The 27,349-nt window shown below is 39.2% G+C and overlaps 1 protein-coding gene across 3 annotated transcripts in view; it reads left to right on the forward strand.

The window, feature by feature from the left end:
* KALRN (kalirin RhoGEF kinase) overlaps positions 1-27,349 on the forward strand; it is a 4,346,166-nt gene that overhangs the window by 2,515,974 nt on the left and 1,802,843 nt on the right. For all 3 annotated transcript variants that reach the window (XM_044074926.1, XM_044074921.1, XM_044074920.1), the window contains exon 12: positions 22,953-23,122. In XM_044074926.1, the coding sequence (XP_043930861.1) occupies positions 22,953-23,122 (170 nt within the window). The remainder of the gene's footprint in view (positions 1-22,952; positions 23,123-27,349) is intronic.

The raw sequence follows: 27,349 nt of genomic DNA on the forward strand, positions 1-27,349 counted from the left end.
AGTCAGCTGCCTGTTGGGTGCCAGGATCCACCACATAACACATGCACTCAGGTCACTCCACAACAAGTACAAATATGACTCTGTCATTGTCCATATTGGAGTGAATGACTTGAGACGTACCTCCCTGGACTACATGAAAAGAGACATGGAAGAACTCTTGGATCATGTGGCCCAGGCAGGTATGACCCTAGCCTTGAGTAGCATCCTGCCTTTGCCCAGAATGATGCCACAATATAAGGACAAAATGATTGACTTCAACAATTGGCTAAGCTTCTGGTGTCATTCAATGCGGATCCAGTATTTGTCTGCCTGGGATGAAATCATCGACAGACCACGATGCTTTGCTAGAGATGGTCTGCACCTGTCGCCCCTGGGATTCAGGTTACTGGCTAAGGCTCTTGCCACCCCTATAACTTTTTTAGACAAAGTTCAAAGGCCAAAACCACCACCGTGACAGGTACAAGCATGCAAATTATGAAGGTAATGCTACTTAATGCTAGAAGTCTAAACCTCAAAATGCACTCTCTCGAGGCACTCCTAAAAATGGAGAACATCGATATATGTGCGGTAACTGAGACCTGTTTCAAGGCTCCAGAGAGCACCCCTGCAATACCAGGCTACAACTCTTACCACACTTTTTGGCCACCAAACCAGGACCGAAACACTAAAGGTGGAGGAGTGTCCATATTCACCAAGGATATTCGCACCACCAGGCTAGTTGCCCAACACAATGCATCTGAAATTCTCCAGGTGCAATCCAAATTGTAGCTTGCTACAGATCCCCTACCATGCCCCAAGATTCTCACTATACCTTTCTAAACATACTGGAAAATATTAAGCTACAACCAAACACCTTAATACTGGGTGATTTCAACTACCCTTTCATTAACTGGTAAAACTGCTCGTGTACCAACACCTTTGCCCAACGGTTCTCGGAATTCATAAATTCCAATGTCAACTAATCCTTAGTCCCACCAGGGGCTCCAGTATCCTAGACCTAGTCATTACCAACATGGGAAATCGATGCTCCTCACCTATGGTCACCCCCTTGTTGGTCATGTCTGACCATAAGCTAATCACCCTTAACATCCACATCCCACCCCCACCCCCCAATAAGGAAACCTGCATAAAAAACTTCTCCAAAGCCAACTTCATGCTACTCAAGTCAGAAGTGACAAACTTCATGACACCCATGCAGACAGGAACTGAAAGTTCGTCTGCTGAATCCTACACTAAGGCACTGTATGAGCACATCCACTCTTCCATGAATCGTGCCATCCCAAGTAGAACTAAGATGCTCTCCTCCAAAAAAAGGAAGCCAATCTGGTGGTCCCCTGCCATAAACAAACTTTGCAACAAAATGAAGAAACTGTTGCAGAAAAGAGGGAAATCCCAGGATGCAAAAAACTCTTACCAGCCTCAGTAAGAAGCTGAAATCCCTCATAAAATCCTCCAAAGCTAGTTATGAAAATAAAATTGCCAAAGATTCCAAAGACAACTACAAGGCATTCTATAACTATGTCAAGAATCTAAATGGCAATGCTCAGATTTGCTCTGAGCTACAACAGAATGGCATTAAATATACTGATCCCAAGGATATTGCCAGTATCCTAGCAGATCAGTCCAGTGCCAACTTCACCCCCCTCTCACCCCCTAAACGGCCCATCTCAATACCGGAAGATTGTGAAATTCCGGTAATAATGGCCACACAGGTAAAAAAATGCACTCTTCAAAGCTAAGAATACAGCATCCATTGGACCAGATGACATCCCGGGCTGTGTATTACATGAACAACAAAATTAACTGGCACCTTACCTAAGTGTCATGTTTAATCATAGCCTCACCTCAGGCTTTGTGCCCACTGAGTGGCGCACAGCTACAGTTATCCTACTCCACTCTCCTGTCATAACATCACTGTAGTCTTCCCTTATAAGACTCATTATTGAGCACAGTGGTTCCTCACCAGGAGAATCCAGGCGCTCAAACATCTACCCTACACAGATAGGCTAAAAGCTCTGTCCCTCTACTCAGTCTCATACAGACTCCACAGAGGTGACCTCTGTCTCACTTACTAAGCAATTTTAGACCCCTCATTGATGGGACCACAAGTCAAGTTCCACTCGAGTAACCTGCACTCATGACGTCAACCTGGTCTGTAACAAAAATCGGACTTGCTGGTGGGATAGATTTGTGTCCCAGAGACTCCCCATTTTGTGGAATAAACTCCCTCTCCACATCAAGCAGACTACCTCATTAACCCTTTTTAAGATCAACCTGGATAACTGGATGGGGAACAGAAAATACACCACTGAGATTCCACCTATGTCCCTGCTGGACAGTGGCATAAGGTGCTGACTTGTTGTAACATGGGCTAAATTCCTGGCTAAGCTTGTAAGGGCCTCAGGGCCAATAGCCTAGTAACTTCCTATGATCCTTTGAATCTGTGCCATAATGCACACAGTAGGATCTAGTGTAGGGATACTGTGTTACATACGGCAGTATGTGACATAGCACCAACAGCGTAATGTAGTATAATGTTATGTGAGATAGTATGTGCCATAATACAGAAAGCAGGCTGTAATGTACAGATACTATGTTACATAAGGCAGAGACAGTGTGTTTGCAGATACTGTGTTACCTGAGACACTGAGTGTCTGTTTTAGTACAAACAGCAGCAGCATGTAGTATACAGATGCTGTGCAGAGATACTATGTTATCCGAGACATTGCATGCATAATGCACACAGCAAGATGTAGTGTATGGATATTGTTACATTAGACAGTGTGTGCAATAATGCACACAGCAGGCTATCATTTATAGATACTGTGTCACATAAGACAATGTGTGGTGTAATACACAGAACAGGAAGTAGTATATAGATACTGTGCTACATAAAACATTGCATGACATGGTACACACAGCATTGTTACATTAAACAATGTGTGCCATAATACACAGCATGAAGTTTACAGATACTGTATTGCATGAGTTTGTGTGTGTGTGTGTGTGTGTGTGTGTGTGTGTGTGTGTGTGTGTGTGTGTGTGTGCGCACAATACAAAATACATAGTTATATATTCTACTGTTAGAACAGGTCCAGCAGTTTTTTGGAGATTGCAACACACTACTGGAGCTGAAGGAATTAAGATGGCAACTCCTCCTTGAAGCAGATACCCCACCAGGGCTCAATGAGAATCTCAACATTAAATGTGCATTAAAGTGGTACAACTAAAAAGTTACAGCACGCCCGCTAATGGCAGGATGTTAGCAGATAAAACCTTTTGTTTTATAGCAGTGTCTCTCATTAGTCCAAATACTACTGCATTGGCGTAGAATATCTACTAATCATAGTGAAGTATTTTTTACATCAGTTAGACTATTTAAAGCTCGCACAGTATTGCAAATGCATTACATTTTGCTCTGATGAAGTTCGATTGTTACCAATAAAGCGAACGAAAGCGCTCAGCAAATAACAGTTCTGGCTCAGCGTCTATTCATTGGATTTCTGTTTTTGTTTTTAACAGTTCAGAAGTTTTCAGTAGTATAATGTAAAGATACATTGTTATATGTGACCCAGTGGGTAGTGTGATGAATAACTGGGATATAAATCCCATTGCCTGTAAACCCTGCACCTGAATTAATTTAGTTTGCAGTAGTGTGAAATACACAACATATACTTTTGTTCATCATCAAGACTCACACAAAGATGTAGTGCACAGATACCGATTATATGACTCCCTATTAATATGTGAAACATGCACACTGATTGGCCAGCCCAACCAGCGTGCCCATTGTAAATCCCACAATATACCAATGGATAAAGGTCTGGTCACCCGGACTTTTTTCCCTTGCTATAAACTTCCCCAAAACCTTTTTTTTTACAATTAAAAAAAGAGAGAGATAACGGAGCAATGGAGACTTTCTTTTTTCCGTTGCTTCCATTTCAAAGCATTGATTACTGGGTATGCGTGGGAACGCAAGCCCCATACGCATGCTCAGTACATCAAAACGAAGAAGCAGTATACCACAAGCGGTGGAAGAACAGCAATCCGCCGTTATACAAAGGCATTATTTAAGAAAAGTATTTTTTTCCTTAAATAATGTCATTGTATAATAGCAATAACCAACTCCGTGGTTGTGGTATATTGAAGATTTACCCACAGTTGCCTTTGTTTAATCACTCTGGCTTCACCCTCATGATTAAACCACACCAACCATGGGTAAATCTTCAATATACCACACCACGTTGTTGGTTATTGCTTAAATATTGTACCTGTGTACACCAGTAGATCAAAGGAAACACTAAGTATAGGGTTTTCTCCAAACTGATTCTGGTCACTTCTGTTGTCATGTGGCAGCTATGCTAAACACTGTAGTGACCTCTTCACTCAATTAGCAGTTATTGCTGCACGAAATATAGACTATGTGTTTTATCATGGAATGTCTATGTACTGGGTTTGTAGGTTACCTCGATGAGTCCGATAACACACACACAAGCACTTTTTAACATTTTTTGTTATCCTTCTCAGAAAGACCATATAGAATTCCTCGCTCACTATCTGACCTTTTTAAACCCTATCCTAACGTATCAGGTAGTGAGGGTAGGAATATGGTGTCAGCTATGGACTACTCCACATTACTCTACTCAAACATAATATGGATGAATGGATGGGTGACTGCAAATGTAACCCCAGTTTTACACCCCACCCCTCATAGACAGGTGAAACATGTAAATGTTCCAACATATTCTTGTTCGGCCCATCTCTGGGTTATTTATTTGTGAAATGTAAGGGCTAAAACCTACCATGGGAGTATAAAGTTAGGTTTCTTAAGATCCTCACAAATCAATAGCCTAGTAAGTACCTATCAATCTGAGCCATCCATCAAATGCAGCTGATTACACCTTTTTGATATGTAGGTAGCCATATTCCCATAATGCAAATGCAGACTGACGTCATTACCAATGCAAAGGATGTCTGTTTGCATCCCTGTATTGCCTTGTTTATTATGTTTTTGTCCTTCACAAAGTAGCAGTTCACCACGGTGCGCACCTTTCTCTTCAAGACAGGTAAGCTGGCTTCTGGTCAGTAAAACCTGTTCCCCACAACTTAAGGGGCCTTCTGACACTTAGGATGCTGCTCAAAACCAGGTCACCAGTACTCTGTACAGAAACTCAGTGTCTGTTTCAGTGAGCTGTGCTTAAAGATGTTTAACTATGCATAGCTTGTCAGCAAGGTTATCCTACACCTAGGTATACAACAAACAAAAGTGGCATTGAATTTTACAGAGAGAAGCAAAACCATGCCTTTATTACAGATTACCACTCCAGTGTTTGATATTTTATGGAAACCGTCCCCTTTTTTAACACATTGCTCTGTCTACATGCTCAGTGGTACTATACTTGATGAGAATGTAGGGCCATTCTGAATGACATATCAAAACAAATATAAGTGATCACTCTTCTGAAGAAAATTGTTTGGTTATTATAAATGAATGAATGAAGTTGCTACCTGATTGACAGAAAGTTATGTTGTTCAGAATAATAAGTGTTAAGCAGATTTTAGATATGGCCAATAGCTTGAAAGAGTAAAGTAAAAAGAATAATATGAACTGTTTGTCGGTAGTTACTTAGAATAAGGACAACTGAGCTGAAAACCAGTTAATTACAGACATGAAGATTAGGACCAAGTGTTACTTTAGAACTACTAAGTCTGCATGCATCGTCTTCGGTAAAGTCCATTCTGATGGCTCCTTGTGGACAATGCTTTGAGTAATGGACAAGGAAAAATCCGTATTGTACAGGACCTTAGTCCATAGCTTGATAGGTTTTGTTGTTAATCTTATGACCTGTTAACCTTCGAGAAACTTGACTGACAAGACATAATCCTACATTGTTGTTTTTTCTGTCCCATGTAATTAACAGTGTTGTTTTTGAGTACTTTAAGTTTGGCTTATACCTTTATTGTCAGTAATTTCTTGTGGAATTTTATTGGTTGGTGGGTAGCAAATCTGTCCACTGTTTATGTTAATCTTTTTATTCTTATTCTCATTATGATTTATGTTAATCTTAAGTAGAAAGCTAACTGGATCTTGTGCTGGCTCTATTTTGTGTACTAGATGTAAGTTTAAAAGCAGAATTAGTTCATTCATTGCTTTATATACCAGACAGATTTTCTGTTCATAGTCTGTAGGATGCAGAGAATGAATAACTGCTCTTGTAGCCTTTCATTGTAGCTTATGTTTTCCAGCATCTTAAATGTCATTGTTAACAAACTATGAACTTTGTTAAGCTAAGTCGAGTCACTTTGTAACGGCATAATGCAACATTATATCCTATAATTAGCCTGATAAAATATGTGTGTAGGGAAGTATTGACTCCACAATCTATTGCTTATGCCTTTGAGCAATTAGGCACACCATAGAATCAATCTTTCTGACTTTGCTTGTGACACACTGAACTAATTTGCTGTCTATAATGGCTCTTAGATATTTTACTTCATATTTTGCATTTACTGTGTTCTCCTTAATCTTGTGATCAAAAGTACATCATTTTTGTCCAAATTTGTTAATACTACATACATTCACTGGTACTAAAAATGAGAATGTTACTATCTCAAGTCGGTGAGTACTGATTTTGTTTAAACCATCATGAATATTTTGCTTTATCAGTGGAAATATAGTCCCCACTTTGGACCCTTTTCCTTATCTAAAGTAGCAGAAAATAGAGGAGACAGAGCAAAAAGAATAATGAATTTGTAACCACAGATGAAAAACTCAGAGGCCCAAATGAGTTTTCAGGGATATTAACTGCTAATTAATTCTGCCATTCTATTTCAATTTTATTTTATTAAAATTATAAAAACAAAGTCTGTGAACTGAGTCATTTAATTATTTGCTTAAAACTTCCTCATTGCTAATTTATTGGGCAAATGTTCTGTGCTCAACCCCTAACTGATTTCATTACTTTGTCTACAGACCAGTGACTTAAAAAGGCAGATAATTAATGTCTATATGAAAAAATAGTATAACACTGTACTTTATACTTGTTTACAACACACTGATTCACAATCAATTACTTGTTGGCATATATGAAGTGTAAGACATTGTGAAATTTAACATACATCTGCAGCAAACTGTTGAATGCTAATAGATAATACTAGACATTATGAGCTTGATAAAAGCACAGCAGTCTTTCCAGTGGCTGTCAGATAGCATGCACATATAATATTTGGCATTTTTACACCAGACTTCTACTTCCTGTGAGTCCATACCTCCCTGCCTACAGTCATTGAAATAGTTAGAAAGGCTCTTGAAAGGTAGATACATCCATCCAAAAATCTGGACACATAAAATGTTAATAACTCTTTGAACTTCTAGTATGACTGTGGCATAATAGTCAGGAAAAACACACATAAAAACCATGAGTGCCAAAAGTTATACAAACAATATAAGTATATTATTAAACCCACGGTGTAAAATCTGTAGAATTTAATGAGCAATAGAGCAAAAATCTACCTCATCAGAAAGCCATTTACCATCATACATAATCTGTTACCAGTACATGTAACTCCATATGAATTGCAGAAGCAGTCATTACTGGGCACATTGCAGGTGCTGCGAAGAGCACTACTGGCTGACATTGCTAATTTCAAGAACTTTAATCATACTTTGACTTAGGAATGGGGTCCATTCCCGTCATGGTATTAGAAACCCAAAAGACTTGGAGAAATTAAAAAGAGATGATTCTGTAAGTTGCATGAAGGTGAATCACACCTGAAAATAGGAATATACCTCCATAAGGAGGTGCATCATTTGAGGGGAAAGTAGGTACAGATTTGAGGTTTCCACAGTCTGCCTGCACTTTATCTTGCACATTTTTGTAGTTTTGTGCCAGGACTGAATTTATTTACATGCTGTTCCTAGTCATCATATGCACTGCTTCCAGCATGTGGCTGTGTGAACATCTGCCCTGTTCGAACTTTACAGTATCATTTTCAGTGTTCATTTAATTGTGCTATGCAGAACCATTTATTCATATTTCATTGTGACTCACTCCTAGGTCTTCTGCTACAGCTCTGCCCTATTTTGATTTAATGTGTCCTGCTCCCTTACTGCATATAAATCCATATGTATGTAGGTGCATACATACAGGAATATGTTTGTACATGAGTGCATTCTTTATGTATACTTAGATGTATACATATTCTGACATTTTGAATATAGAAAGTGGGTATTGTGCCTTTAAATATGTGCTACAGTATGGAGTGTGGGAACATTCTCACAGCAGTTAATCAGGAGAAAACTCTTTATTAGTCAGTAATGATCTCAATTACCATTTTTCATGCTATTAAAATGTACTGTGACTAAGATAATCTGCCATAGTACCTTATGAAACATGTTTGGTAATAATTGAACTGCTGTTCCCTTTTGATTGCTGCTTTTGTTAGACACCATATATGCTCCCCACCAGATGACACAATCACAGATATATCCCTTCAAGTGGCAGGTCAACTCTCTCTCTGTCTTCTGAGGAAGCGGGCTTTGAGATGAGCATTCTAGATCAGGGGAAGGGAGGAATGACCAAGTGGAGAATCAGGGATCGGGTGCTTGGAGCCTTCGCCTTCATCCTGTGGTAATGTTGGTGAAAGTTCCTACACAGAAGAAAGAGTGACATGCAATGATGTCAGCACATCTGTCACCCACTGAGCTGCAAGGCCTCTGATCTCCACCAGAGCTCACACAGGCAACACCTCTCCTAAAACCCCATGCCACAATAGAAGAGCTGGCCATCAGGTGTTTCATTCAATGATATACATTTTTGTTCTTTTAGTTGATCTGTAATGGGCCTTCTCTGATGGAATACAGATTCAAAGGTTCATAGGTGTGTACTAGGCTAATGAGCCTGGGGCCTTTACAAACCTAACCAGAGGATTACCCTGGCATAGTGCCACCCGCCCTTAGTTCCCAGTGCCTCTGTTGAGTAGAGCCACTGGAGTTATCCCCGGGATGAATTTTCTGTTTCTCATCCACTCTTCAAGATTTCTCTTGAAGTGGGTCAGCGAGGTGCTCTGCTTGACATGTATGGGAAGTCTGTTCCATAGCATGGGCGGTCTCTGGGTTATGAATCTGTCCCTCCAGCATGTTCTGTTAATTGTGATAATGAGGTTGAGGTCTCTGGAGTGTGTGGTGCGGAGGGATTGAGATTTTTTTAGATGTAGCAATTCTAATAGAGCTGAGCCAGACATGGCTTTATAAGTCAAGCAGAAATTGCCTTTAAGTAGGCGATATGAGACAGAGAATAGTTGGAGTTTTTTGAATCTGTCCATATAGGACAAGTGTTTAAGGCCTAGGATCTTCTTTGTGAGGTACTTTTGTGGGCTCTCCAGTTGATGCAGGTGTCTAGTGAGGTACATGCCAAATGGGGCATTGTACTCGATGATTGGCCTAATGAGGGAAGAGTAGAGGGAGACAATGATCTCTTTCTTCTCAGATACAAAACTCTTAGTAATGAGATGTGCCACATAGAAGGACTTTCTGACCACAGTGGCAGTGTGGTTATCAAAAGAGAGGTTGCTGTCAACCTGTGTTCCCAGATCTCTTATAATGCCTTCTGTGTTCAGTGGACTACCATCAATGTGGTAATTCATGGGAACCGGGTTTTTCCCAAACGGGATGATGACACATTTTTTGGCATTGAGCCTAAGGCCATGGTTCTGACACCAGTCATTGGTTTCACTGAGGCCATTCTGTAGGATGTCAACATCATTTGGGGAGTTAATAATAGCTGCCAACTTGCAATCATCTGTGAACTTTGTCAGCCAGAGTCCCTTTGTGTTGACCTGTACGTCAGAGAAGTAGATACCAAACAGGAGAGGACCCAGGACCAAATCCTGTGGGACTTCACTCGTGACTAGTTGGCAGTCTGACTTGGAGTCAGCTACTTTCACACTGTGAGTTCTATCTGTGAGCCAGTTTGCAACCCACCTAGTGATATAGGGGTTGATGCCTAGCTTAGTGAGTTTTTCTATGATTCCTGAGTGGGAATGGTACCAAAGGCCTTGGCCAGATCAATGTAGGCTGTATGAACCACCTTGCCTTCATCCACAGCTCTGGTGACTGACTCAAAGAAGTCGACCAAGTTGAGCAGGCATGATCTACCCTTCACAAAATCAAACTGTGTGGGATCCAGAGTTTGGAGATTCCCTATATCCTTGGTTATTAGGTCCATGATGATGATGCATTCCATAGCTTTGCATATCAGACTCATCAGGCTAATGGGGCGATAGTTCCCAGGGTCTGTAGTCACTCCTCCTTTGTGGAGAGGGATGACTGTAGCAGTGCGACATTTGGTAGGGACAAAGCCTGAGGTGAGGCTGTGATTGAACAGGGCACACAGGTGAGGTGCCAGATCAATCTGTAGTTCATGTAGAACAGAAACAGGGATATTGTCAGGTCCCATAGAAGCTATATTTTTGGCCTTGGACAGTGTTGTTTTAACCTGTGCAGCAGTAATACTGGTTGCCTGGCAATCTACTGATATTGTGATTGGTCCTTTGGGGGGGGTAAAAGTTGGCACTGAATCTGTCGGCCAGTATACTGACAATATCTGTTGGCTCGGTATGTGCAGTAGCTCAGAGCAAATCTGGGTATTGTCTTGGAGATTCTTTACATAACTATAGAAGACCTTGTGGTTGTCTTAACTGTCTGCTGCAATTCTGTTTTCATAGCTAGCTTTAGAGGATTTGATGAGGTATCCCAACTTTTTGTTGTCTTTCTTATGTCCCTCTTTATGTATGCTGCCCCTGTAGTAAGTCCTGGGTGTTGTAGTTCACTGTAAGTTCATGAAAAATATCCTTCTACACTGCTGACTGTGCTTATATAGCCAAAGTGTCACATCACAGCCTCTACCAGTAATGAATGCTTGCCGCAGTTGTAGTATTACCTAGAAAAGAATGCCAGACTGTGATAGGTGAAAAGGAAGGACTCAGTCATAGCACAGATTAGAGAGTCTAGTCACAAATCAGCTGATACAGAAAGAAAATAGCTGTTATATTTTCAGCATAATATCAATGCTCATTTCACTATTAAAGTTTTGTCTACACTAATAGGTAAATGGTGTGTATTTTTCAGTAAGTTGTTAAACCCCAGAATACCTTGGTTGGGGTTGTCATCCTGAAGTGGTTGCATTTATAGCCAGTGTTTCTTTATCTCAAAACACAGACGGCGAAATGTTGAGTACCATAATTGCAATGCTTGAAATAGCAGAGCTGTAACTGAGAATACCCACGCTTGTGGCACCTTTGAAAACCCCCCCTGATCTGAGATCGAGTGATTTAAGCATAAGTTTATGCAAGTTACAGGGGTAGAGGAGAACAGCCCGTAACATTGTGGGGTGCAAGGGAGCCTCCTGAAAACTCTTCAGTGGTGCAACAGAAAGTTTCAACATTTACTTCTCTTTGAACTGCACTTTTATTATGGACATTCTGAGTCTGCATTTTGAATGCTCGTGTTTATGAAGAGAATGTTTTAGAATGCATCAAGGAATGAAATATTTCCTGTGGTCTTACTTACAAGGGTGCCATTTCTTCTGTATCACTGACTCCTTTCCAGTTGGACAACCTGGCTATCAAATTTGATCATGTAGTAAGTCATTCAGTCTTATTAAAAGACTTTTCAGTTATATTTTCATCTTATGCTGAAAAGTGTTGTTAAAGTAGTTTTTTTGTTGATGCACAGTTGCAGCTCCATAGCATACCTTGCACTGAAAATGTAGCTCCAGCCATCTGTCACTGACGACTCACACTTAAAAAGACTGCTGTTGCCACGAGCTATACTTGATTAAGTCTTTAACTGGCTCTCTAGTTAAGTTATTGTAGCTGTTATCGATAACCTAATTACACTAATTTATTAGCTGTAAATGTTTTATTTAGTGCAAATCCTCCAGTGTTTCACTTGGCTCTTCTAAAGGCCGCCAGTTTAATTTCTCCAAGTCTTCTGGGTTTTTAATACCATAACGGGAATGGACCCCATTCTTAAGTCAAAGTATAATTAAAGTTTGTGAAATTAGTATTGTTTCAATCTTTGATGTTAGCCAAAAATGCTGTCCACAGCACCCAGAATTGACTCCTTCTGCAATTCATATGGTGTTACATGTATCTGTAGCATATCTAAATACGATTGGAGTGCACTTTTTTTTTTTTTGTTAATGATTTAATGAGACCCATTGCTCCTACTTCTATTGGAACTGCCTGGATATCCTTCTTCAACATTGCCCTCATTTCTGTGCAAAACCTGGCATTTTATGATTTTTTTTCTATCTCTGTACATAAGACACTGTAATCAATGTGTATACCAGTTTCCATGATCAATGCTACTTTTGTCTTCTTTTCATGAACTAGTATATCTGCTTTTCTTACATTTTGAACTGTTGGTAATGGGTAATCCCATGTGATATAAACTTCATCATTCTCTTTAATGCTTTGTAGCTCATATTTCCAATGCTTCTTAGCTACTTCAATATTTTAATGTTTGCACAATTCCCAATGCTGCAGTCTTGTCACATTATTATGCCTTTTAGTATCCAGGCCCTCTGCCATTAATGTGTCACACCCAGCAACAAGAGGTACAACTGTTTCCAGCTCTGTTTTACAGAACCTGCATTTGTCTGTTTCTCCCAGATGTTCAGTGGACTTTGTAAACCAACGTGTACGCAGTCCACTATCTTGAGCCACCACTATTAACCTTTCATCTTTTGGTTTAAATTTGCTTTTCCTTAAACATTTCTGTGTCAGATCCTAATCAACATGAGGTTGTTAAGATGTTTTCTGTACTTGCAGTTATATTTATGCCTTTTCCACATTTCTTGCCTTCTCGTCTGATTCTTCTTATAGTCTTTCTTTTGTTTTTTTGACGCATTCAGTTGCTGCCTGATTTTTATCTACTTCTGGTTTGATTTCCATTCCCACTTGACACCGATATGCTTCTGCTAAACTAAGCAGATAAATCATCTTAGACTTGCTCTCCACGTTTTAAAACTTTCACTGTGCTTGGATCTGGTGAAGTCAGTAGATATGTATGCAGTCCTACAATTGCAGATATAGATATATACATATAATCAATTTCAAGGAGGCCCATATGTCCTATAGAAGGAATACGTCATCTTGGTATTTGCTGATTTTTATATATCAAGCAACTTTCTTGTTTTCTTTTCCAACTGATGCAATAACTTTTGGGGCCTTCATTATACCTGTTTTCAGTATTAATTTTAAATCTTCTAAAATACTCCTTACACATTTATACATGTTTTATTGTTGATCCATCATCAGTTCCCAAATATTTATACACTTCATCCTGCTCACGTTCCTTTTTATCACATTCCTGTCCCAGACTAATGTTTTCTTGGTGCTGCAGCTTTCCTGCCTTAATTTTCCTTTAGCACATTTATCAAGACCAAATGACATTCTTATATCATCTAAGAAAGTTTTGATCACTTAACAGTTGTGGTTTCAGCTCCTCATTTGATGAACTGTACAGTTTTAAATTATCCACAAAAAGAAGATGAGAGGTATTTACACTGTTGTTTTTTGGGAGTCAAATTGTAACCATGACCTAATCTGTTAAGTAGACAGCTTAGTAGGTTAAGGGCAAGGCAAAAAAGCAGTGGTGACAGAGGGTCACCTTGAAATAGCCCCCTTTGAATTTTTATCCCTGGAATAATAATGTGTCCCTTATCAAGCCTTAGCTGCAAAGTGGCCTGCCATTGTTTCATGGTCACTGTAATGTAACTGATCAATGTAGGATGTATCTTATACACCTGTAAACTCTCCTTTATCCATGAATGTGGGATGCTGTCAAATGCTTTTTTGTAATCTATCCATGCCATATTTAGATTCTTTCTATTTTTACAATTCTCCATTATAACTTTATTTAGCAACACATGATCATTTGTTCTATATGTCTTTCTTTTGTTGCCCTTTTCTTCTAGTCCCATGATTGAGTTTTCTTTTAAATGACTATAAATCCATTGGCATTAATTCCAGTATATAGTTTATACATCGTTGGAAGGCAACTTACTGGTCTAGTTTTTAGGATAGCTTGCAGGCTGACTCTTAAGGAGGAGCATCATTTTTTCTGTTGTTAACCAGGCTGGGGTCTGTTTGGGATGCACATATAAGTATTTCTTACTCATCTATGACAAATAAAAAAATGAGGTAATATGGGTTCACAAACAGTCAAATGATGTGCAAAAAAAAACCTACCAAAATGGGTACAAGCAAGGCATCAAGGAAGACGAATTTAAATCTTATTTGCTTTATAATGAAGTATCCCAAAATATCCCTTCAGGAAAGAGAAAACAAAAGAGTAAGTAAATGTATGTAAAAAGGAGTTTAGTGATACATATGTATGTGTATGTTTATATTTATTGATGTATAAATATTTATTGATGTATAAATAAATAATTTCAATAAAGAATAATATAAAAAGCACTGTTCTTTGTGGAATGTGTTTTTGAAGGTGTGTGAATTAAAAAGTAATAATACAGAAAATGAAATGAACAGTGAGGGATCACAGTACCCATGACTTTAAAGCATGTACAGTTTTACTTGAGTGGGCGAAGTATAAATTGAGAAGCAATAAGCTTTTTTCATGCAGAACTAAATATTCTAAATTATTTGATTTGGGGTATTTACTGTTTTAGAATTGCCTCAGGAATACCAGTGACTTGCAGATTAAACTACATTTGAGTCAGAGATGACCTATATTTTACAAGCTTTTGTTTTCCAATAAGAAGCCCAGTGATAAAGGATTATCCTTGTGGGTTGATGCAGTTTTGTGTGAAGTGGCAGGAGATTAGAGGCATCAGCCAAAGGAATTATAAGGTTTCTCTGACCTCTTATGTCATGGTTTTCTGTATAGTTACTAAATTTAACAATGGTTATGTTTTAGATAATCACTGCAAAATATGTCAAGAGGCTAGTAAACAACAGATGGAAGACCCTGTACGATAAAAAGATGCTTCTGTTGTACAGAATTCTCCCAGTGGGCACATTTAGCCATTTCTTTGCCTTTTTATAGTCTTACAAATCTTTTATCAGTTTGCTTTGGTCATTTTCCTTTCCTACTTGAAAGTGTTAGATTACAGTCATGTGGTTGCAGTTATTCTGTTACCTTATATGTGAAATATAAGAACGTGATAAAATAAAATAAAAAAACTGATCAGTCATAAAGCTAGCAGTAAGAATGTTTGACCTAGAAAAGACTGTTACATTGTGGTGAAAGGTCTCCTCCAGTGATTTGTACACCTTACAGGTGACCATAGTTTTATGGCAGCTGGTGACAGAAGGGATACCTAGCCCCACTAAAATTTACTTTAGCTGTTTAGAATCTATACAAGACTTTTGACAATCTTTTGTTGAAAAATTTTGACTGTCCAAAGGTTTGTAGTGGTGCTATTTTTCTAGAGGAAGACAATGTTTCATTTCACATTAGAAGATAGAGTAAGCCTGCTGTTTTACTCATGTAAAAATTAAGAAAATTAAACACTAAGTATATGTAATACATTGAAAGCTGTGATTATACTCCGATATCCACAAAACGACAAATCAGTTAAGTTTGAGTTGAGCACCCCCTGTTTAACTTGTTATGGCCAGCTTTTGCACTAGGCAGTCAAATCTGCTGATACTGACCAGCAAACAACAGCAACAAATTGTTTCTCTCTGCTGTCTATGTTGGTAACAGATCCCTGACTTTCTCTTATAAACTTTGAAAGTTGATAAAATAACATGATTTGTGTTCGTCTACATTTTCTAAAGAGTCTGAAACTCAAATTTATGTCATTACTTAGTGGCTTCAATCCTCAGTGATTTGTGAGAATACCACAAATTTTATGAGGAACAGACCAAATGTGTGAAGCAAAAATGTGAACATTTTGTGAAAATCTGAACAGTTGAGAGGCATGGAAGGTGAGTGTAAATGTAAGAGACTGAGTTACACTGTTTGACAGTGTTCGCTAACTGCTTTACTGCTTTGAAATCCAGCAAAACAATTAGTGTGATTTTTTTTCTGTAACTAGTAGAACATGCAGCAGATAAAGCTCCCTGCACTGCAAAGAATTATGATTGGGTCTCAGATCATAACCTTAATTATATGTTCTCGACATGGATGCCGAGATTCAATTCTTGAGCTTCGCTGACGAGGTAAATTTCTTGGCATCCTTATCTCAAACACATAATAAACAGGTTATAATCAGTGACACAGTCTTAATCCTCTGTGTATTATTTGTCTGCCTCATTTTACTGTCACATTAGTCAGTTTCCAGGCATCAGTATATCAAAACCTTTTCCAGTGTAAGCTTTTCACTAGAGGGCTGTTCTTTGTAAGGTAAATGTTCACAATGATAAGATTATCATGTGTCTACAAGATTAAGGAGGCAGGAGCTGTGATTTCCCTGGAACTTATAGTGTCAAAATTGTCCTCTTGCTTTATCCGTGTTTAATTTGGTTTGTCTTGAATTCTGAGTTGCCGTGCTGGGTTTTCGAGTCTGAACTGTTGCAACACATTTTGGTTCAGTCTTTTCTGACATAGTTCTGTCATATCAGTGTGATGTGGTACTGTATTACTTATAATATCCCATGACAGCCAAGTGTCACTTGTGACTTTTGAACTTAGGTCATCTAAAAATAATGCAGCTGCTGCACTAGGACTAGGAGAAACAAATAAATCTCTGCATCCAGATTGAATAGTCAATGCCAGTAATCATAACAGGTAACACAATAGTTGCAAACATTGCCATTTTCATAATATAAGCTTTGCTTCCCGATAAGAGCCAGTACATTATAGATAATAAACAGTCCACATTTAATATATACATGTATATAGTTGTTTAGGTGATTTAGGTGAACAGTTAAGCAAACAAGAGTCAGAAATGTGTTAAATGAGTCTGTGGAATCAGGAAATAAACATGTTTGATGAATTAAATGGTCTGATGTTCATCGTGTTACACTGCTGCAGTCATCACACTTGGGGTTATCCTGCCGTCAGGTGGTTCCACAGTCAGCCAGAGTTCCAAAGTCTTGGTCCGGCATCGGTTGCTGTCGCTTCTTCCCTGACGTCAGTGCGCCAGGGGTATATAAGAGGCATCCAACACCAGTTTCTTCAATCATTCTTGCCGCGCGGTGCCCGAAGCAGAAGCAGTTCACAAGTGCCGGTCGGCCGACTTCTGAGATTTTCAAATCGAATTTCAGACCGAAGTCTTCAATAAAGCTAAGTACCCCGTTGGGGAACCGTTTCTTGCCTCAGTCCGATGTCAGAAAAAGTTAACAATTGCATTTCTTGTGGGGAGCAAATACCTCATAAGGACTTTCATTCTTATTGTATTCCTTGCCTAGGCCCAGACCACGACATCACAGGTTGTCGGTTTTGTGCTAGGTTTAACAAACGAACTATTAAACGTCAGTTTGATTTCGCCAGACATTATTTTGGTAGGAAATTTAATTATATCATGCCATCGGAGCAACTGACGACCGGAATGCATAAAAAATGCAAAGATAAGGACAGGCAGCCGAGACCCAAACCAGACTCCAAGGCCTCTGTTAGGCCAGTCGCCGGTTCTCCGGTTTTCAGTGAGGCGCCTACGCAACCCATGACAACCGCTGATTTAGAACCCCTGGCGGCATCCGATTCCCAAGCAGAGATTGCTAGGCCTCCACAACCTTTATCTTTAGGCCCTTCCGACTCCATGGCTGAAGGAGATTCTGGTGCAGTTGAAATGCCTTCAGTTGCAGAAGGTGTCTTCAGACCGACTACACTCACTATTAAATCCTATGCACAGCTGAAAACTCCTTTAAAAGCAAAGAAGACTGTACAGCAGTCTCCAGTACAAGGCCCCATGCCTAAGAAACAGATGCTTAAGATGGCTGAAGACTTAATTACCCTAATCAGGGTTCCCATCCCCCTCCTGATAAAAGGCCTAGACAGGAGGAGGACTATGCTTCCTCTGACCAGGTTTCAATTTCCTCAGATTCTTCTGAGGAACAGGAATACTCTTTTCCCCCTTATGAAGACTCTGATGCTGAAGAGTCTATTCCTTCAGCATCTCCCCCAGAAGACTACTCTTTTGGGGAAACTTTACATACCATGAGGGAACATTTCCACTGGGAAGGCCAGGATTACTCTGATTCTAAGAAAAGGCTCCGAGAGTTCCTTTTACTATTCCAGCACAGACCACTTGCTATTCCACCCGTGTTAGACATTGTGGATGTTTATTCAGAATCTAGCCTTAACCCAGATTCACCACCTCCTGTACCAGCCAAACCAGACAGATACTACAGAGTCCCTGACTCACACAAATTCCTATATAAAAGCCCTGTTGCTGACCCAGAAACCATTTCCCAGGGTCCCAAAGGAGTTAAGGCCTCTATTGCTAAAAATCCTGTACCCTCTGAAAGGGATTCTAGAGCACTAGACAGATGGGGAAAAAGTATATATACCTCAGCTACTCTAGCAATGAGGGCCTTAAATTGCCAGTTTCACATGCTGAAATATCAACAATATTTGATGTCTCAATTAAAACAAAAAATTATCACACATACAGAGCAGCCTGATTACAAGGAAATGCAAGATTTGCTGCATGCAGCTGAACAAGTGGGAAAATATACTTTGCAATGTGGATTTGATTCATTGGAAGCTTCTTGTAGAGCAGCAGTGACAGGGTCTGTAATACGTAGGCATGCTTGGTTAAAAGAACAAACTTTACCTGATCATGTTAAAGCAAAGTTATTGGATGCACCTTTATAGCAGGATATTTTATTTGGTGTAAAAGCAGAAGAGGTTTTAAAGAAAATGGAGGATAAGGCAAAATCTATGCAGACGGTCAAGGTTTTTTTACAGGTTCAACCCCCTCGTTTCAGCAGAAATTGGCCAACCAAAAACTGGTCCTTTCCAGATTCTGACAGACCACAGAGGGGCAAATACAGACACCCAAGGGGCAGAGGTCAGTCACAAGGCTCTTACAAGCCTCGACAATGGGGTGCCACAACCCAGAAAGGAGGAGAAGACAGGTCTCAAACTATCAGAAGACAAACACAATGACTTACCCCTCAGACTGCCAAGCAAATACCTCTTGGCAGCTCCCTTGGGAGGAAAACTAGCACTTTTTGCAGACAACTGGCACATCATCACAAAAGACAAATGGGTCCTAAATATTATATCTCAAAGATGCAGATTCCACTTTCACACTTTACCAAGGATAAAAGGAATGCCAAACCCGCCACCAAATCAATGGGCAGAAGCTCAAAAACAAATTACAGCTCTCATGGACATGAGAGCCATTCAACAGGTTCCTACACAGGAGCAAGGACAAGGATTTTACTCAAGACTCTTTCTAGTTCCCCGAAAGGACAAAGCCTGGAGACCCATTCTGGACCTCTCAATTCTAAACACATATCTGGAAGTACCCAAATTCAAGATGCTAACACTACAGCAACTTCTTCCCATGCTGGGCAAGAAGGCTTGGCTAGTAATGCTGGACCTCAAGGAGGCATACCTGCATGTCCCTATCAGACAAAATTACAGAAGATACCTCCGATTTATAGCAGGTTCAACCCATTACCAATTCTCTGCACTGCCCTTTGGCTCATCTACTGTGCCCAGAGTCTTCACAAAATGCCTGGCACCAGTAATTGCATACTGCAGACAAATAGGAATTCAAATATATCCATACCTGGACGACTGCCTTATTCAAGCAGAAAGCAAGGACATTCTTTTAAAGCATCTGACATTTGTCAAAAACCTATTAAGTTGCCTAGGGTACACAGTAAACAAAAAGAAGTCAAAACTAGTGCCCTCACAAGACATAATATTCCTGGATGCCAGCTTAAATACAATGGCCCAGATGGCTTATCTCATGCCAGACAAGCAAGGACAACTGACTCAATACTTCAAAATGATGGCAACAAAGACCCAACTCCCTGCAAGAAAAATTCTGCAGGCCTTGGGATTCATGGCATCTTGCATACTACTAATACCATATGCAAAACTGCATATGAGGAAATTACAATGGTACCTGAAAAGCATATGGACTCAACACAGCCACAGCTTGGAAACAATAATACCACTCATTCCCTGCCTTCAACAGGAGTTTCTATGGTGGGCTCAGGCATGTCACCTCAACAAGGGTCAGCCTTTTACCTTATCCACAGCCAGGCAAACTATAACAACAGATGCATCGGATTATGCCTGGGGAGCACACATGGCAGGACAGTGTATTCAGGGCAAATGGTCTGCAGATCAAAGGCATCTACATATCAATCAGAAAGAGATGCTAGCTGTACAAAATGCCCTAACAGCTTTCAAGGACCTCCTACATCCAGGACAACTCCTAATAAAGACGGACAACACCACAGTGATGTGGTACATAAACAAGCAAGGGGGCACACATTCCTACCCCCTATGCAGGCAAGCAATGACCTTGTGGAACATAGCACTGACCTACCAAGTTCAACTACAAGCACAATTCCTGCCAGGAAAGAAAAACACATTGGCAGACGATCTAAGCAGAAACATCATAGATCCTCACGAGTGGAAACTAGATCCACAAGTATTCGCAATGATAACTCAAAATGGGGAGCCCAGACATAGATCGGTTTGCCTCCCCCCAAAACTACCAACTACGGAAATTTTGCACAAGGACATACCACACACTAGCTTGGAAAGTGGACGCCCTCTCATTCAGTTGGAAAACATTAACAGTGTATGCCTTTCCTCCACTGCCTCTTCTGGCAAAGGTGCTGCTGAAAGCCAGATTAGAGAGGCCACAAATGATACTCATTGCTCCAGACTGGCCACGCCAACACTGGTATCCAATACTAAGGAACATGGCTCAAGGCCCACCATGAATTTTACCTCAAATTCCTCACCTGCTCACTCAGCAAAACAATCAGATTCTACACAGCCAGCTCAAGACTTTAAATCTGGCTGCATGGCAAATTACCTAAACAACCAGTCAACACTTCTCTCTAAAGCTGTTATGGATGTCATTCTGGAGGGCAGGAGGCCCAGCTCCAGGAAAGCCTATTCAGACAAATGGAAAAGATTCTGTGCCTGGAACCAGGCTAAAGGCCAAAATCCCATTGTCCCAAATATTCCTCAGATTCTACAATATTTAACTGAGATGTTGCACATAGGACTTTCCTTTTCATCTATTAAGATCCACGCCTCAGCTATTTCAGCTCAATACAACACGGATCCTCCTATATTTTCACATCCATTACTAAGACAGTACCTCAGAGGGGCTAAGAACATAAGACCGCCCCGGAGAGCACCAACACCAACTTGGGATCTCAACTTTGTTTTGGAAAAACTTACACTACCACCCTTTGAACCAGCTTTTACAGCCGATTTACAGTTTCTATCATGGAAAACTGCCCTGCTGCTAGCAATAACTTCAGCACGAAGAGTCTCAGAGCTACAGCCCTAATGGCAGTGGAGCCTTTCATAATTTTTCATCAAGACAGAGTCGCTTTACAAACTAACCCTTCCTTTATTCCAAAGGTGGTATCCAGTGTGGCCCTAAACCAAACCATTCATTTGCCCACCTTTTATCCAAACCCCCAGAACAAAGGGGAAAGGCTCCTACACTCTTTGGACATTCACAGGCAATTACGTTACTACTTGAATAAAACTAAGGCTTTCAGAAAATCTGACCAGCTCTTTGTATCCTATGCTGCAGGATCACAAGGAAAGGCTATCTCAAAACAGAACATTTCAAAATGGATAGGACATTGTATCCATTTCTGCTACACACACCATGGGAAACCTGTACCTGGTAACATTAGGCCCCAATTCCACCAGGGCTACAGCAAGATCAACAGCCTTCCTCAGAGGGGTACCAACCAAGGATATTTTGGAGGCTGCAACTTGGAGTTCTGTGCACACCTTCACCAAGCACTATCACTTACCTCTATACTCTAAAACCAGAGCTGGATTTGCCACTGCAGTTCTGCAGGGCCTACTAGCTTCTCCAAACCCTGTTTAGTTCCACCGCCCATCCTTAGCTTTGGGATTCAACCCAAGTGTGATGACTGCAGCAGTGTAACACGATGAACATAGTACAGTTTTGTACCTACCATAAATGTAGATGTTCGAGTGTTCACACTGCTGCAGTCCAGGTTACCCTCCCTCCATCCCCTCTGACCTAGCTGAACCTTTCTATACCTTTCTATCCTGTACAACCTTTGTGGTGTATTTGCTTGTAACTGAAGGTATTCCTTTTATTCCTTTTATATGTTTTATTAGCACTATGTATTGCCTACCTACTTGGGGGCACCTGACATCTGGCGCAAGAAAAACTGAAGAAAATGGCATCGGATGCCTCTTATATACCCCCGGACCAAGACTTTGGAACTCTGGCCGACTGCGGGACCGCCTGATGGCAGGATAACCCCAAGTGTGATGACTGCAGCAGTGTGAACACTCGAATATCTACATTTATGGTAGGTACAAAACTGTACTTTTTTAATGATAGTTTTATTAAAATGAGTAAGGAAAATGAACATTGTATTTCAGACAAAACAGCAATGAGGAAATTCAACTTTTTGTACATGTATTGAAATATCTGTTCTAGACAAAGGTTAATGAACAAATGTGCCCTTTAGTAATAGACATGGAACTATAGTGGCTTGGTATCTAATTTCATTGGCACTATAAACTATATAAACTAAAAATTGTACTACTGTTGTAATTTTTGTAGTGTTTCAGGACCATTTTATAAGATGATAGCTGGGAATGTAAACATTTTGTTACAGGTGCTAGAGCAATTATTGGGAATTATGAGCATAGTTCCTGCAGAAATCAGTTCTTCTCTTGCTCTCTGTCATGATTAATATTTTAGACTGACTGACTAGTCCATTAATGAGTTAAATGAAAACATCTGTTCCGTGTGTGTTTCCCCTACTAGCTATGGACATGGATGGAGGATCTGCAGAAAGAACTGCTGGAGGATGTCTGCGCAGATTCGGTGGATGCCGTTCAGGAGCTTATCAAGCAGTTTCAGCAGCAACAGACGGCGACCCTAGAAGCAACACTTAATGTTATCAAGGAAGGGGAGGATCTTATTCAGCAACTCAGGTAAGGCAAGGTCCACTATCACCAAAAGATATTGACAGAAGACTGCCAAAATCATAATTTGAGTAGAGATCTAGGAGAGCCTGAGTAGTATTAAAATGACACAGATGAGGTATACAGCGGCTAAGAAATATCAGTATTGTGTATTTTGTGGCTATTCTAGGGCTTGGTTCCAGATAATTTGGAGATATCTATATATATATATATATATATATATATATATATATATATATATATATATAAAATGACTGAGAAGGCAAACTAAAGCTTAATAACAAAAAAAAAAAAAAACATTCATCTGTCTCCCTAGTTTCAATGTGGATTTACTATATATATTTTATGTTGTACATTTTCTGCCTGCAAAATAAATAATATATTTTTCTTTAATTTTTCATTAGACATATAGCTTTTTAAAACTGAGATGTGCATCATTGTCCATTCATAACACTGACACATGATTAAAATGTTAATGTTCATTACAAGAAGGGCAGAACAGAGTGTATTGCCACATGAGATAGTATGAGATTCTGTGTAGAATTATGCACGCTCTGCTCATTTCCACATGCATTCCCTGCTGCTAACATATTATTTTAAAATGAATTGCTAGGTTGCTTGATCAATATAATAGGTTAACTTTTACCAAGTGATAACAAACCTATTCTTTCACAGTTTCATTTATAATATTGTGTGTCCATCTTATTAACTCTGTCATGATACATTTTACCTTACTTGATTTTGTTTTCCTTTCCATTCGAGGGCATTCGTAGGTAGTAAATAATACTAACAAATTAAATGTAGTCACTGCTGCATTCTGTATTTATATATATATATATATATATATATATATATATATATATATATATATGATCCCCTTCAGAAGTTCACAGTTTTGAACTTCAGACATCCAAGACTATAAGGTTGAAGTTTTGAAACTTCTAATATTTTGACTGGAGATCGCCATACAGCGTGGAATGGGCTATTTGCTGTTTTCCTCACCGTAGTGCGATCTTGGAGTTGGATTATGAATTTAGCAGAGGGTGGGCCCTCTTACAAAAACATAAAAAAATGTGTTTTTATTTTTTTTTTATTTCATTTTTAAAGTTTCAAAACTTTGATTTTGTGGTCTCAGCCATTTGAAGTTCAAAATATTGAAACTTTGAGGTTTATAGTAGATCCATATACATGTATATGGTTACCAAACAAAATATAGTTCACAAAATGTCAAAGTAAAAAACAGAATAATCTAAAGTGACTGAAACAAAACAATAATGAACAAAATTAAAAAAAAAATATTTTCCCCTGTGCCCTACACATGTCCTTCTGCCCTAATTACACACACATATATATATATATATATATATATATATATATATATATATATACACACACACACACACACACACACACACACACACACACACACACACACACACACACACACATGCACATATATATATATGTGTGTGTGTGTGTGTGTGTGTGTGTGTGTGTGTGTGTGTGTGTGTGTAGATCAATATGTATGTATACCTTTAAGAAGCTTTCTATTGGCTTGCACAAGTGTATAAATACTGAGCATGTGTGAGCCTGACTGCCATTTTATAGTAAGTTGTTGAGATGTAAGCATGTATGTCTGTGTAGTCTGTCCATCAGTTTGTTTATATTTTGTACTGCTGCTATCCATCCTGATGTGTTTCTATGTAATAAAGCATATAAACAAACTACCCAGCCTGTTCATCTTCAGTGATAAACTAAGACGAGCAACATGGGATCCAGAAATTAAAATTCAGGACCGAGAAGGCACTCGGTTAATGTGGAAGAATATAGAGGAATGGATCATCCCTACTGCATGTATGACTCGCAAAAAAAGGTCAGAAACGTATTTCAGGTATCAAAGCTTACTTAAATGATTTCTTATTCGCAAAATACAAATGAAGCATTCAAAATGCTCTAAAAGGAATTTCTAAGTAAACAAAATGTCTGAAACTGTGACATATTGAAAAAATATTTGAATAACTGCGGAAAATGTTTGAAATAAAGACTAAATCACATAAAATTAATAAAATAAAGAAAACAACCACATTTTTTCACTATGTGCTACCTTTTCGCATTAAGTAAAACCATTTAAGATATCCGAAATGTATGAAGTGTTTGCATGTTTGTGCAGTATTACAGTGCAGTTATTTTGCAAAATACAGACATTTCAAGACATATTTCACAAAGTACAATAGAGTTTATTGTGCATTTGAATGTTATTACAAGTACTGGCTGTGTGTGCATGTTCATACATAATTACAAGGGCCATTTTTTCAGTGTATTTGAGCATATTTTGTTGGCATGGCAGATGGATTTCGAAAACCAGCTCCACTTGTATTGATAATAATATTGCAGAGAACTGGAGAGTGTTTGAGCAAGAATACAATACTTTCATACAAGCTGCATTTTCTGATAAAGTTGATCATACAAAGGCATTTATTCTGCTTAATTTAGCTAGTTCAGAAGCCATAGAACGATAGGGTTCATTTGTGTATGCACTTGCTGTGGTTGCAGGGGAGGGGGAAACCGCCATATAGTGGTACCAGCTGAGTCAAAGGAAGGCCATGAGCGCTTAAAATGTAAATTTAGAGAAATGTGTAATCCCCAAACAAATATTACAATGGGAAGGCACTTATTTTACACAAGAGATCAAGTGCCTGGGGAAAATTTTGCAGCATATATAACTGACTTAAGAAATAAAACTAAAACATGCAGATTTGGTGATTTAAGGGAAGAGTTGATAAAAAAGACGTGTGTGTGGCATTAAAGATGACACTGAAAAAGATTTTGCTTCATAACAGTGATTTAACTTTGAATAAGGCCATTGAGATTTGTCAGATATATGAGCTCACAGAAAAGCACACAATATGCTTACAAATGAGAACTGCATGCTTCCAGTATCTTTTAAAGCTCATGTTGTTAGTATGCAGCACATGGTTATTGGAGATGGGCCCAAGCACATGGCAGCAACTGTGAGCAATGCACCAGTCACTGGTAAACCCCGTGGCTTTCTGGCAAATTCCAGAGTGAGCGAGGTCTCAGTGAAGCACAAGGGTGAGTCAGCAAACTCAAAACATGTATCCTCACCTAGCCTCTTAGTCAGCTGTCATGATTGTGGTGGCAATCATGTGTCTAAAAGAGAAAAGTGTTTAACTTTTGGTCAGCAATGCTAGAAATGCAATAAGTAGAATCATTTCAAAAGGTTTTGTAAATCAGATAAGGGACATTCTTTTATTAAAAGATAACATTCAAAGAGACAAGTTGATCAGTTAGAAAGCTACTTTTTATGTTGATGGTGTTTCTGTGCTTAATGAAACAGTAAATGCAATACATATATGGGCAAAGAATGAAGCATTTTGCACTATTTGGATAAATGGAAGATTCATAGAGCTCAAAGTTGACACAGGTTCAAAATGCAATGTGATGTCAGTAGAAAGATTTGTTAAAGTATGTGCTGGTGAGAAGCTAGATTTGACAAAGTGAGCAAAGTGTGTTGCTTATGGTAATGAAGAAATTCAAACTGAAAGTTCAGTAGTGTTTTCATGTCACTCTGCTGGGAACAGCTATGACTTTCAATTTTACATAGTCAAAAGGGATGTACAGTTATTATTAGGCCTCAGAGACAGTTTGAAAATGGGACTGCTTTCATTTAATAAGGAAGTGCACCACATATGCTCAAAAGACCACTGTTCTAATTTTGCCCAGACTATTTTTTCTACCTATGCTGATCTTTTTGAAGACAGACTATGCAAACTCTAAGTTGTGTACTCCATGAAGCTAGACACTGAAGTCAGTCCTGTTGTCAGACCAGCGTGGAAAGTTCCAGTAATTATGAAGAGGAAAGTCAAGGCCGAACTAGATAAAATGTTGCACCAAGGTGTGATTTGTCCAGTAGAAGAACCAACTGAATGGGTATCTTCCATGGTGGTAGCTCATAAGAGAAGCTCAGATGATATCAGAATATGTATTGATCCACAAGATTTGAACAAAGCACTGAAAATACCTCATCATCTAATGTGTACAGTCGAAGAAGTAGCTGAATTTATGCAAAATGTCACTGTTTTTTCTGGCTTAGATGCAAGGAGTTCATTTTGTCAAATTTTGCTTGATCGAAAATCTTCATTGCTAATCATTTTCATTATTCTTTTTGGTAGGTACAGATATTTGAGAATGCCATTTGGGATACATTCTGCCAGT

This window comes from Protopterus annectens, chromosome 6.part0 (genome assembly GCF_019279795.1).
Source record: "Protopterus annectens isolate FY-2018-M chromosome 6.part0, PAN1.0, whole genome shotgun sequence".
Lineage (NCBI taxonomy): Eukaryota > Metazoa > Chordata > Ceratodontiformes > Protopteridae > Protopterus > Protopterus annectens.